A 12060-nucleotide genomic window follows, 5' to 3' on the forward strand; every position below is an offset into this window, starting at 1 on the left:
GTTCAGACGTCAAGTCCTGTGTGAAGTGTTTTCTTCCCCTCTGGTCTGTCACAGCTCTTTACCCGCACCGCTGTTACCATACCATGACATTTACTCTCCCGATTTCTCCATCAGAATCCGGTGATGTTTCTGCATTTCCACCCCTTGATCCAGAGGGGTGAATATTTTTGGATGGCGTTGTACAGCCATAGACTGGTGAATTCATGCCTCACCACACCTGCTGCCTCAATTTCCCCAAGTGTGAAATAGACACAGTGGAAATGTTTTCCCAGGGCTGTGATTTAGTCCACATGCAGTCTAGGGAGCTAGGGGGCAAGAAGGTGGGAGGTGGAGAGCGAGGGGAGGGGTCAGCGAGGAGGAGCCGGGGGCGGGCCGGGGCGGAGCGTCGGGCGCAGGGCCGGGCTGGAAGGCCTGAGAGGACGCGCGCCAGCGCCAGCGATGGGCCCCGCTGCGCGGCTGGCAGCGCTGCTGGCGGTGCTGGCGCTCCAGGCAGTGGACCTGGCCGGGGTCGCGACGCGCGGGGACACGTTCTCGGCGCTGACCAGTGTGGCGCGCGCCCTGGCGCCCGAGCGTCGGCTGCTGGGACTGCTGCGGCGCTACCTGCGCGGGGAGGAGGCGCGGCTGCGGGATCTGACCAGGTGAGGGCACGAGGGTGGGGCCTGAGTAGGGGAGACCGAGTCAGAGGACGAGGCCAAGACACTGTGCCACGGCGGGGGGGGTGGGGGGGAGGGGTAACTCTTAGGTTCATCGTCACCCTGCCGGGACCTCACACGCGGTGTCTCACCGTGAGACTGCGATACCATGGTGGCCCAGTGTGACTCCCCAGATACACCGTCATCCTGTGTGGGACCTCAAGACACTGTGTCACACTGTGTAGGACCTTTGACTCTGTCCCTCACACACACACAGTGGCACCCCAATCCAACATCACACCGCCAAGTTGATACACTGTGGAAAAGTGTGGAGCAGCGACTCCGAGGAGGAGTAGGGCCGCCCAGGTGCTGGGGTCAAGCTGTGTGGGCCCCCAGGCTCTGTGTCACAGAGACACAACGACATTGCAAGAGTGAAATGCAGAGAAGAGTGACACTGTAGCCACACGTGTGTTGACCGTGTGACCCAGGGAACAGATGTTTAGTATGGGGTGACATTCTGTGACCATGTATGAGATTTACATGTCACTGAGACTGGGTAGGCATGACACTATGGATATCATAATCTGCATGTGAAGGATGTCGAGTAATTGTCCAGGTCACTGTATGAATAATGCTTTGTGTTCATCAGTTTATTCAAGACGTATGTTTGAGTGCTTACCATGAGCCAAGCCCTGTTCCAGGCACTAGGAAGAGAATGGTGAACAAGACCAAACCCTGCTCTCTAGGAGCTCGGAGTCTGTAACATCATGATTGTTAATCTGAGACGTCCGTCCTTCCCCTTGCTTTCTGCTCTCCCTTCTCTTTACACATGTAACAGCTCTAAATACTATAACTGAGATGTTATATGAATATGAAAGTATTTGACACCAAGAAAACACTGGGCAAAACCATAGCTGATGCTAGGGGATGCTGAGTGTAGCACACACCGGCAGATGCTCAGCCAATGTTGTTTTGCTCTACAGTCAACAAACTACTGTAAGACTTGGAACACTGAGGCACTGTCATCATGTATTGACTCTGCAGTGTCAAACGATGAAAGATGAATGATTGGATATGATACCATGTCTATTAATATGTGCTGTGCACCTTCTCCTGGGACACTGAGAAGCTCACAATATGAGAAGCAGAGGTGTAACCACATAGTTATCCGAATATATTGATACTGTATTTATGGCTTGTGACCCTCAGCTGAGCTGAGACCACAGAGGGCTATCTCACAATGTGCCGCTGATAAAACTGTGAGTGAGTGTATATGGTAGTAACACTGTTTCCAGGCCATATGGAAGAAGGTGTGAGGGCCACTATGGCTGTGTGGGAGAACCCATGTAGAAGAGAATCAGTTTGTGCGAGGAAGTGTATGTGAGAGATCTTGTTTGTTACTTAATGGTGACTGAATGATGATGTAATTTGGTACGTGGTCTTAAGTATGCAGTTTGCTTATAAGTGGTTGTATGCATGTTTAAATTTACTGTTAGTTTGAAATAGCATGATGATACACACACGTAGAGTATACGTGTGTATTAATTATAACAGTAAACGATGATAATTTCAATAATTCTTGTCACTTTTTGGAGTAGCATAGTTGCCTAGTGTTCTGTGGGCCCATGCTTACAGAGCAAAATGATATAATTTTGTTCACTGGTGGAAGTAGAACAGACTCTTCTCTTTGATTCAAGATGCCATCCTGCTCCCTGCTACTCATGTGCTTGTTCTCATACCACTAATCTCTTTATTTGAGTGGCTTAGGTGGAGATGGGTGTCAGAATCCTGATGGCAGGCCTCTTGGGGAACAGGTTCAGAAGAGAGAGCTTGCAGTGTTGATCACTTCTTCTTTGAATTTCTAAATTTAGAAATTAAATATTTTTGGTGTTGAAACTACTACTCCCTACCCCAAGTTAATGAATAAAAATTATACTAGTTATATTGGGTTGGCCAAACCGTTCGTTCAGGTTTTTCTGTAACATCTTCCAAAAACTTGAACGAACTTTTTGGCCAGCCCAATAACATATACAGTTGTATACTAGTATAGTATTACGAATACTAGTTATATAATATTTAGCTAACCCGTACCTTTTTTGTTGTTGCAGTTTAAAAAAACCACCAAGATTTAAAAAGTAGTATCAGCAGCAGTTATTTCTGTGCTAGGAATTAAGCATTCAGAATATCTCAGAAGAACCGAGACAAAGCCATTTCTGAATTCCAAAGGAGAAACATATTGAATTAAAATAGCCGACGTATTGTGGTTGGGTAACCTGTCCAGGCTATGTTTAATGCAGGGATTGGGTTGCAAATTTTATGTGCAGATTCTTGAAGGAAAGGATCTGATTTTCCATTCTCAGCATTTGTTAAAGCAAAATTCCGTTTAGGAAACCCTGAGGTTTGAATTCAGCATCCAGTAACTCGGTCTCTGAAAACCAGCTATTGGCTCAGAGGCTGAGCATAAGGCCAACGTTTAGATTCCAAACCAGCCTCAGATAGCAGTTGATAGGTCTTTTTTTCTTTGTGTGACAGAAAGATGACATACCTGAACACTGAATTGAATTATGTGCTGCAGTAGAGATCAAACCCCTGCCCTAAATAAATTGACACCATAATACAAAGTGGGATGTGAAGAGAACAAGGAGATGTTGCTTTTGATCTGATGGGTGACTTGGAACAGATCTTCACCTCTCTGTCTTGCTTTCTCTTTGTGCCTCAGTTTCCTCTGATGCCTGTTATACATTAGTTCTCAAGCACCAGATGAGGAATCTGTTTATTCAGTTGTGGAAAAGGTGATGGAAAGAAATAATAGAATGGTTGTGCCGAAAGGATTCATAGAGTTATTCTAGACTAGACCAGTTCTGCCATTTTATAGAGGAGGAAACTGAGGGATAGTTGGAGGCTGGGTCAGGATACCTCTCAGGTCTCCTTCCAGCTCCTCCGCATTCAACTGTCTTATAAAATCCCTGCCCACTCAGCCTCAGTTGTCCCTGGACACTTACCCTTCAGGCTGAACTCAAGCCCAAGTCTCTGCTTGTGAGTGTTTTTGTCTAGCAGTGGAATATCTTTCACTAAGTAGTTCCATATGGAGCTGAAGCAGGAAATAATGGGTAGTAAAAAAAAAAAATCCCACACCCTGGAGGCTGGTTTAGTTTCAAAACCCTAGAGTAGCTGCTCTCAGATACCCCTGTCTTGGGGATCAGAGACGTCCTGGGACTTGACAGTCTTCCTATTTCCTCCCTGGGGCACCCAGGTGCAGATCCTTTTTCCTTAGTTTATGCTTGAATTGAACGTTTGGCTCGCTAGAAGCACCTCTACCCGAAGCAAGTATTCTGTTTCAGGCTCTGTTTATAGTTGAGGCCCCCTTGAGAAATCCTTAGTTCTGACTGTTTCACGGGATTGAAATCCGCCACCACCCTGCCACTCCCTCCATTCGTCACTTCCATCCCTTTCCACTCACTGAAGTCCTCCACTCTGGCCAAAGGACTCTTCTGTTCTCACGTGCTCTTGCATACATTCATATAAATCCATATCCTTTTCACTTTGCTCACACTTCCTTTTCTTAAAAATATTTATTTATTTTTGGCTGCGTTGGGTCTTCATTGCTGCGCGCGGGCTTTCTCTAGTTGCAGCGAGCGGGGGCTACTCTTTGTTGCAGTGCGTGGGCTTCTCATTGTGGTGGCTTCTCTTGTTGCGGAGCACGGGTTTTAGGCATGCGGGCTTCAGTAGTTGCTGCATGTGGGCTCAGTAGTTGTGGCTCGCGGGCTCTAGAGCACAGGCTCAGTAGTTGTAGTGCATGGGCTTAGTTGCTCCGTGGCATGTGGGATCTTCCCGGACCAGGGCTTGAATCCGTGTCACCTGCATTGGCAGGCGGATTATTTTCTTTTCTTTTCTTTTCTTTATTTATTTTTGGCTGCATTGGGTCTTCGTTGCTGCACGCGGGCTTTCTCTAGTTGTGGCGAGCAGGGGCTACTCTTCGTTGAGGTGCGTGGGCTTCTCATTGCGGTGGCTTCTCTTGTTGCGGAGCACAGGCTCTAGGCACGTGGGCTTCAGTAGTTGTGGCGCACGGGCTTCGTTGCTCCACGGCATGTGGGAACTTCCTGACCAGGGCTCAACCCATGTCCCCTGCATTGGCAGGTGGATTCTTAACCACTGCACCACCAGGGAAGTCCCCACACTTTTTTCTTTTACTTCCATTGTTGTTATTGTATTGTTTTCAAAATTAATAATTTTAAAACAAAGGGAAAAAAGTCTTAGAGGGCAGGACTAGAACTCTTAAGTCTGCCTTACTATAACTAGTAACTTTCAACAATATAAATCCTGTTAGAGGGTTAGCAATGGAATAACCATAGTATGCCAGGAAAGGAAACAGCATCTTTTGCGTGTATGAACACTCTTGTAGGACATCGAGGAGGAGAGAAATTAATGAGAAAGATGATCACTTCTGGCCCCAACATTTCTGGCTATTTTCTGCAAATGTTGGCAAACCAGAAAGGTTGGAAGCATGCTGGATAACCCACCTGTTCATTCCCCATTACAACCATCACCAGTTTCTGTATGATCTGCTTCCTAAATATCTCTCCTGAAACCATCCCATTCTCTGCTCCCACTGTCACTGTTATGGCCTTTCTGCCTCTGGTCACTTCCACTTCTAACCCCTCCTCCCCACCCTCTCACAGATTTATATATGTAACGTATCATAGTGCGTTCCACTCTCACTTAAAACCTTTTGCTGCTCCTAATTGCACACAGGGTAAAAATCAAATTTCTCAGCAAGGTCTATGAGTCGCTCCTCACTTCTCCAGTCTAGTTTCCCCATTCTCCCAATATACCCCGTGCTCCAGCAGTACTAAACGGCTTGTCATTTCCCTGTTTCTCTCTGTACCTTTGCATATGTTGAACTGTCTCTGCCTGCCTTGGAAGGAGGCCTCCTTCTCCCTTCCTCATTATTTGCATTTACCCATCAAGCCAGTTTATTATCTCCTCTGTGAAACCTTCTCTCACCTGCTCTGGCCAAGTTAATCACCCCCACTGTGTACTCTCCACTAAGCCTTGTTCTTAAATCTGGTGTTGCACCTGTAATGTAATTATTTGTGATCTCAAAGGCTGCAAGTCTTTAAGATCAAGGTTATTGTCTTATTCAAAATTTTGTTCCTAGCTCCTAGAAGAATGTATTTCATTTATTCTTTCATAGAAATATATATTGAACTTAGGAAAAGAATGATGAGAAATCAGCTATTTTCTTGTCCATGAAACCCTTGATCGGACTTCCCTGGTAGCACAGTGGTTAAGAATCCGCCTGCCAGTGCAGGGGATACGGGTTCAATCCCTGGTCCAGGAAGATCCCACATGCTGTGGAACAACTAAGCCCGTGTACCACAACTACTGAGCCTGCGCTCTAGAGCCCATGCGCCACAACTACTGAGCCTGTGTGCCACAACTACTGAAGCCTGAGAGCCTAGAGCCGTGCTCTGCAACAAGAGAAGCCACTACAATGAGAAGCCCGCACACCACAATGAAGAGTAGCTCCCGATCGCCGCAACTAGAGAAAGCCTGCGCGCAGCAACGAAGACCAACACAGCCAAAAATAAATTAAAAAATATTAATAATAGATAAATTCTCCTCCTCTTCTCCTTCTTCCTCTCCCTCACCCTTTCCCTCCTCTTCCCCTCCCCTTCCCTTTCACCATCCTTTCCCCCTCCTCCTTATTAAAAAAAAAAAAAAATCCTTGATCATTGGACCCTGTCTTGCCTGTTTATCCTCAGCTTCCAGCATGGAGACTGACATCTAGCAAGTGACTTACTGAATGATCAAATATATGTCAAGCCTCTGTGCCTTTGGACACATTGGTCCCTGTTGGCTCAAAAAAACCACTCTCCTCCCTTCTTTGCTCTAGCTCCATGGGAAACAGTGTGGCAAAATCAGCCAAGAACCCCAGCTTCAGAGTCAGGCAGGCTTGGGTTCATTCCTGGCTTTGCTGTTTACCAACAGCGTAGCCTTCTTGCAGTTTCCCCTCCTGTAAAAAGTGCATGATAAAATCTATTCTAAGCATCACTACGGGGATTAAATGAGACAATATGTTTAAACCACTTAACAGGATGCCTAATACATGGTAAGTGCTCGATAGTAGCTATTGATATTTTAACTAATCCTTCGGAACACAGATCAGGTGCCATATCCTCTGGAAAGTCTTCCCTTACACCTTCTAACTCCCACCTGGGTTAGGTGCCCTACCTACAAATCGCCAGAGCATTTTACAGCATTATATGCTCTCTTCTCTCATAGCACATAGCACGGTTTTCATAATTAATTCAACAGTGTGTTTGAGCTTCTACCAGACTCTAAGTTTTGATTATAGAGTGATAAGAGGAAAAAGGATTTTCTTATTTGTGACCTCCTTGAGAGCTCCACTGTCTCTTGCCTTTGGGTCTCGAGCATCTAGCATGATAGCTGACGTACAAAACTTGACCAGTGGAGACTGACTCGCTGAATGAACAAAGGAATGGACCTACTTTTGTTGTGTTGGTAGTTTTCATATTCTTTGTGCTTATTGCTTAGAATATTACATGAGTCTCAAGGGGTTCAGCATTTCATTTTTAACTACTCTAAATGTGCATACACCATGCCAGCCTTCACTCGGTAGAGTGGTTGTATCAGTAGGTGAGATCATTCTACTCCTCTCTTTCAGATTCTATGAAAAGGTGCTATCTTTGCATGAAGATTCAGCAACCCCTGTGTCTAACCCTCTGCTTGCATTTACTCTCATCAAACGCCTACAGTCCGACTGGAAGAATGTGGTACATAGTCTGGAGGCCAGTGAGAACATCCGAGGTAATGAGGAGGAGGGCTGGAGGGTGAGAGAAGATTCTATCTCCTGACTTAGTGGAAAGGAGAGAGGTTCTGAAGGGATGTGATGAAGGATAATGAAGTGGGTAGGTATTACTTGATCTCCTTAGCTCTAACTATTACAAAGAACTAGGTCCCTTTGTTAATATGTTTATATAATTATAATCAGAAAGCACTTTTTTCTTTTTTTTTTCAGTAAGTTTTTAGTTTAGTTTTTTTTTTTTTTTTGGCTGCACCACACAGCATGAGGAACTTCCCTGACCAGAGATTGAACCTGTGCCCCCTGCAGTGGAAGCGTGGGTTCTTAACCACTGGACCACCAGGGAAGTCCTAGAAAGCACTTTCATATCCATTATCTCATTTGATCTTCACTCCAATCCTGTGAAGAACTATAGGTTATATCATCCCATTTACATACATGTAAAAGTGATATCTTTTGTTTTTTAGATTTTTTTTTGATGTTGACCATTTTTAAAGTCTTTATTGAATTTGTTACAATATTGCTTCCATTTTATGTTTTGGTGTTTTGGCTGCGAGGCATGTGGGATCTTAGCTCCCTGACCAGGAATCGAACCCACACCCCCTGCTTTGGAAGGCAAAGTCTTAACCACTGGACCGCCAGGGAAGTCCCTAAAAGTGATGTCTTCTAATAATTTCTATTTTATTAAGTTGCCACTACAGTGTGATCTATAGTAAGATCACTTTCCTGATTTACTGTACTTTGTACTGAAGAAGTTTGTTGACTTTGGGGAAGTTAAGAGGAAGAAGAGTTTGTCCCCCAAAAGGCAAGACTCTCGGAGACAGGTAGAATGGAACGACATGATAAAGGTGCTTAGTTTTTACTCTAGAGTGTCTGTTCCTCATTCAGAAGATTTTGTTACCCTGGGAACAAAAGCAGATAAAACATTATCTTTGCTCATGTAATATTATGAGCCTGATGATTATGGTGATTAAGGTGATGATGCCTTGCTGTATTAAATGCTCACCGCCTGTTTTTTGAATGGTAGATTGATGCTTTCATGACCTTTACAGCTCTGAAGGATGGTTATGAGAAGGTGGAACAGGACCTGCCAGCCTTTGAGGACCTTGAGGGAGCAGCAAGGGCCCTGATGCGGCTGCAGGACGTGTACATGCTCAGTGTGAAGGGACTTGCCCGAGGCGTCTTCCAGAGAGTCACCGGCTGTGCTGTCACTGACCTGTACAGTCCCAGACGGCTTTTTTCCCTCACGGGGGATGACTGCTTCCAAGTTGGCAAGGTAATGATATTCAGAGAGAGGGCAAATTGCTCAGCTCTCTTTCTGGGGGATGAAATCACTATATCCCGATTCCTTTTACATATTTCTAATCCTGACAGCAAACTTGGAAATTTGGTATTATTCCCCGTTTTCAGATGAAGAAACTGAGGTTCAGAGAGGGTAAATAACTTGCCTAAGGTTACACAGTTTTAAGTATCAGAACTAAAAATTTGAACCTGCATCTTTTAACTCTGAATCCCATGCTCTTTCCATGATAAGGAAATCACATACTTAGGACACTCTTGAGAGTGAAGGAGGTGTTATTAGCCAGGATGACAGATATAAAATGGGACTGTCCTGGGAAAAATGGCCCTATGGTCACCCTAAGTAGAGCACCCCACCAGTAGATGAACAGCCAGGTGGAAAGGAGAAGCAGGGTCAAAGGGTGGGGGAAAGGAAAGGAAATGGTGATGTGAAGGTTGATCACGGAAACTCAGCCTCCTGAGACTTTGTGAAATCCCTTGCAACATTTCCTAGGCATTTATAAATACTAAATTAAAGTAGTGCCAAAACACAGGCCATTTGGGAATTCCCTGGTGGTCCAGTGGTTAGGACTCTGCACTTCCACTGCAAGGGTCACAGTTTCGATCCCTGGTTGGGGAACTAAGACCCTGCAAGCCACGTGCTGCGGCCAAAGGAAAAAAACATCGTTTTAACATTGCTTGAGAAAACAGACTTCAAGAACCTTCCTTATGAGATATTTAACTGATCTTTGATCACAAGTTTTAAACACTCTTGAGGTTATTTTACAATATATTCTTTGTTAGCCTTTGCCCAAGAAGTAATGGAGTAAATCCTTTTTAATTTTAAAGATGCATATTGCAGGAAAGTGAATTTTTCCCAGCCCCTGCAGTATTCATTAGCCGATATAAGAGGGGGCCTCATGTGTCCTGAATCCAAGTTTTGAGAATCAGTCTTCCAAATTAATGTGGAGAGGGTTGCCCTAAGCCTCTCTGTGTGCCATTTTTCCTTTTCTGAAATCCTGAATAGAATCAGAGCTGAATCATCCTGTTCATGGCTAATTTAAATTGAAGCCAGTTAAAACAGCTCCATGTATGGTACCAATATATGCTTCCTTAGTGAGGTTTTTCTGAGACTAAAACCATATGTTGAAAATTCAGTAAGTCGCTTCCTAAAAGTCTCACTGGCAATCCTTATTTCTGTATTTATTTACTTATTTTGAAAGATAAAACATTTCAAATATAAGAAAAGTACACATAAAATAAGAAGCAATTATATCTATAATTGAGATGAAATATATGTTCAAATTTTGCTATATTTGTTTCAGATTTTTTTTCAGATTTTCTAAAAAGAATTTACAGATAGCTAAATACAGCCCTACTTCCTTTTCCTTCTCACCACTCCCACCCTTTCTACTCTAACCTTGCCCAGGTACCAGGTGACCACTGTCCTAAACCATACCGTAAGTGCTCTTGAGTCACTCAGCATGTTGTATCTGTGAAATTCATACATGTTGTGGCATTTATCAGCAGTTCGTTCCTTTCTATTGCTGACTAGTATTCCATTGTTTGAATATACCACAAACTGTTTATCTAATCTCATGTTGATGGATACTTGATGTGTTTCCAGCATCAGCTAGAATAAAGCTGCTATTAACATTCTTATGTACGTGTTTCTGTGGACATTTGTTTTCATTTCTCTTGGTTAAATACTTGGGAGTGGTATTGCTGGGTCGAAGAATAAACTTTGATAATTATTAACATGTAGACAAATCTGTTTCATCTGTACCCTCCTCCATGGATTATTTTAAAGCAGATCAATCTTTCTATTTTCTGAAATTCTTAATTGTCTAGTTTTACTACCCTCCTGTTGTGTTGGTTGACTCTTGTTCATTGTCAGTTGTTTCCTGATATAGTTTATCATTTTTGATTGTGAGCTTATTTTTAGCAGGACTTTTTCCCCCCTAAGAGCCTTTTTCTGCCCAGAGTTGTAGGAATATCCCTTCATAGTGTTTTGGGTTTTCTTCTTCCAGGTACTCTGGTGGTATCACTAGCCTTAGATACTTATTTTTTTTCCTCTGTACATTACATCCCCATGACTTATTTATTTTATAACTGGAAGTTTATAACTTTTGACCCCTTTCACCCACTTCGCCTCCCCCCTACCCCTGGCCTCTGGCAACCAATCTGCTCCCTCTATTTATGGGATTGGGGTTTTTATTTTTTTTTGGTTTTGTTTCTGTTTTTGTTTCCACATGTAAGTGAGAGCATATGGTATTTGTCTTTCTCTGTCGGACTTATTTCACTTAGCATAATGCCCTCGAGGTCCATCCATGTTGTCACAAATGGCAAGATTTCATTCTTTTTAATGGCTGAATTATATAGATCACATTTTCTTTATTCATTCATCCATTGATGGACACTTAGGTTGTTTCCATATCTATTTCTCTGAATAGAGGCCAGACAGAAACAAACCAACTTTCTTGTCTCCTTATGACAGCGGGTAGATTTTTTTCTGGTCTACTCTTTCCCTTATAGTGTAGTTTTTCATGGGTTTCAGTTTTATGAGTGTGTCTTAATTCCAATTCCTAGGTTTGGGAGGTCTACAGAAGGCTCACATACTGTCCTCATGCGGGTATTATAACCTAAGGTTACTAAGTACCAAGGTTACTAGAACCAACCCCCACCCCATCCTAGGCAGCTTCAGCATCTGCTCATAAGCTTATTACTTGGATTTTCAACTCCTTTTTTACTTCTGGTACTTGGGTATTTTCCAGTCTTTCTTGAAAATATATAATTAAATGCTTTTTATATTTTATTCAAAATGTCTAAGTCTTTGTGGTTGGAAGGATTCCAGTTATCTCAATCTGCTGTATTGCTGAGACTTAAAGTTCCTCATGGAAATCTTAATTAAATAAATTGTTAACAGGAAAAGTTCAGTCATTTTTTATTGTTATTCTTCAACTCAACGTTTTTACAAATAGAAAACTTAAGGACCAGAAAGATAACACAGCAGGCTAATGGCAGATGGGGGATAGGAATGGACTTAACTGTTTAGGTGGCAGAGTTGCAGTATCTCTAGGTTCTGCCCTATTTTTCTGCCTGCTGGAAATTATACCTGAATTAGAAAGAGGCCTTCCAAATCTGTGACTTTATAATTCCCTGCTGTCTCCAACATCAACTTGCAGGAAATTCCGCCTGCAGTTCTGGTATTCTAGTTAACTGTAAGCTATTAGGAGATGGGAGCTATGTCTAGTGCGTGTTGCCATATTCCCCACATTCAGACATTTAATATAGGACAGATCCACTGAGCTCTCATAACGTCCC

At 43.4% G+C, this 12060-nt stretch overlaps 1 protein-coding gene across 1 annotated transcript in view; it reads left to right on the forward strand.

The window, feature by feature from the left end:
• Window positions 1–438: 438 nt before the first annotated feature.
• P4HA3 (prolyl 4-hydroxylase subunit alpha 3) overlaps window positions 439–12060 on the forward strand; it is a gene marked incomplete at both ends in the record, with an annotated part of 33731 nt that continues 22109 nt past the window's right edge. Inside the window, 3 exons of the mRNA XM_082844349.1 lie at window positions 439–638; window positions 7321–7463; window positions 8511–8734. Of these exons, the coding sequence (XP_082700475.1) occupies window positions 439–638; window positions 7321–7463; window positions 8511–8734 (567 nt within the window). The remainder of the gene's footprint in view (window positions 639–7320; window positions 7464–8510; window positions 8735–12060) is intronic.

This window comes from Leucopleurus acutus (assembly GCF_964270905.1).
Source record: "Leucopleurus acutus genome assembly, chromosome: 8".
NCBI lineage: Eukaryota > Metazoa > Chordata > Mammalia > Artiodactyla > Delphinidae > Leucopleurus > Leucopleurus acutus.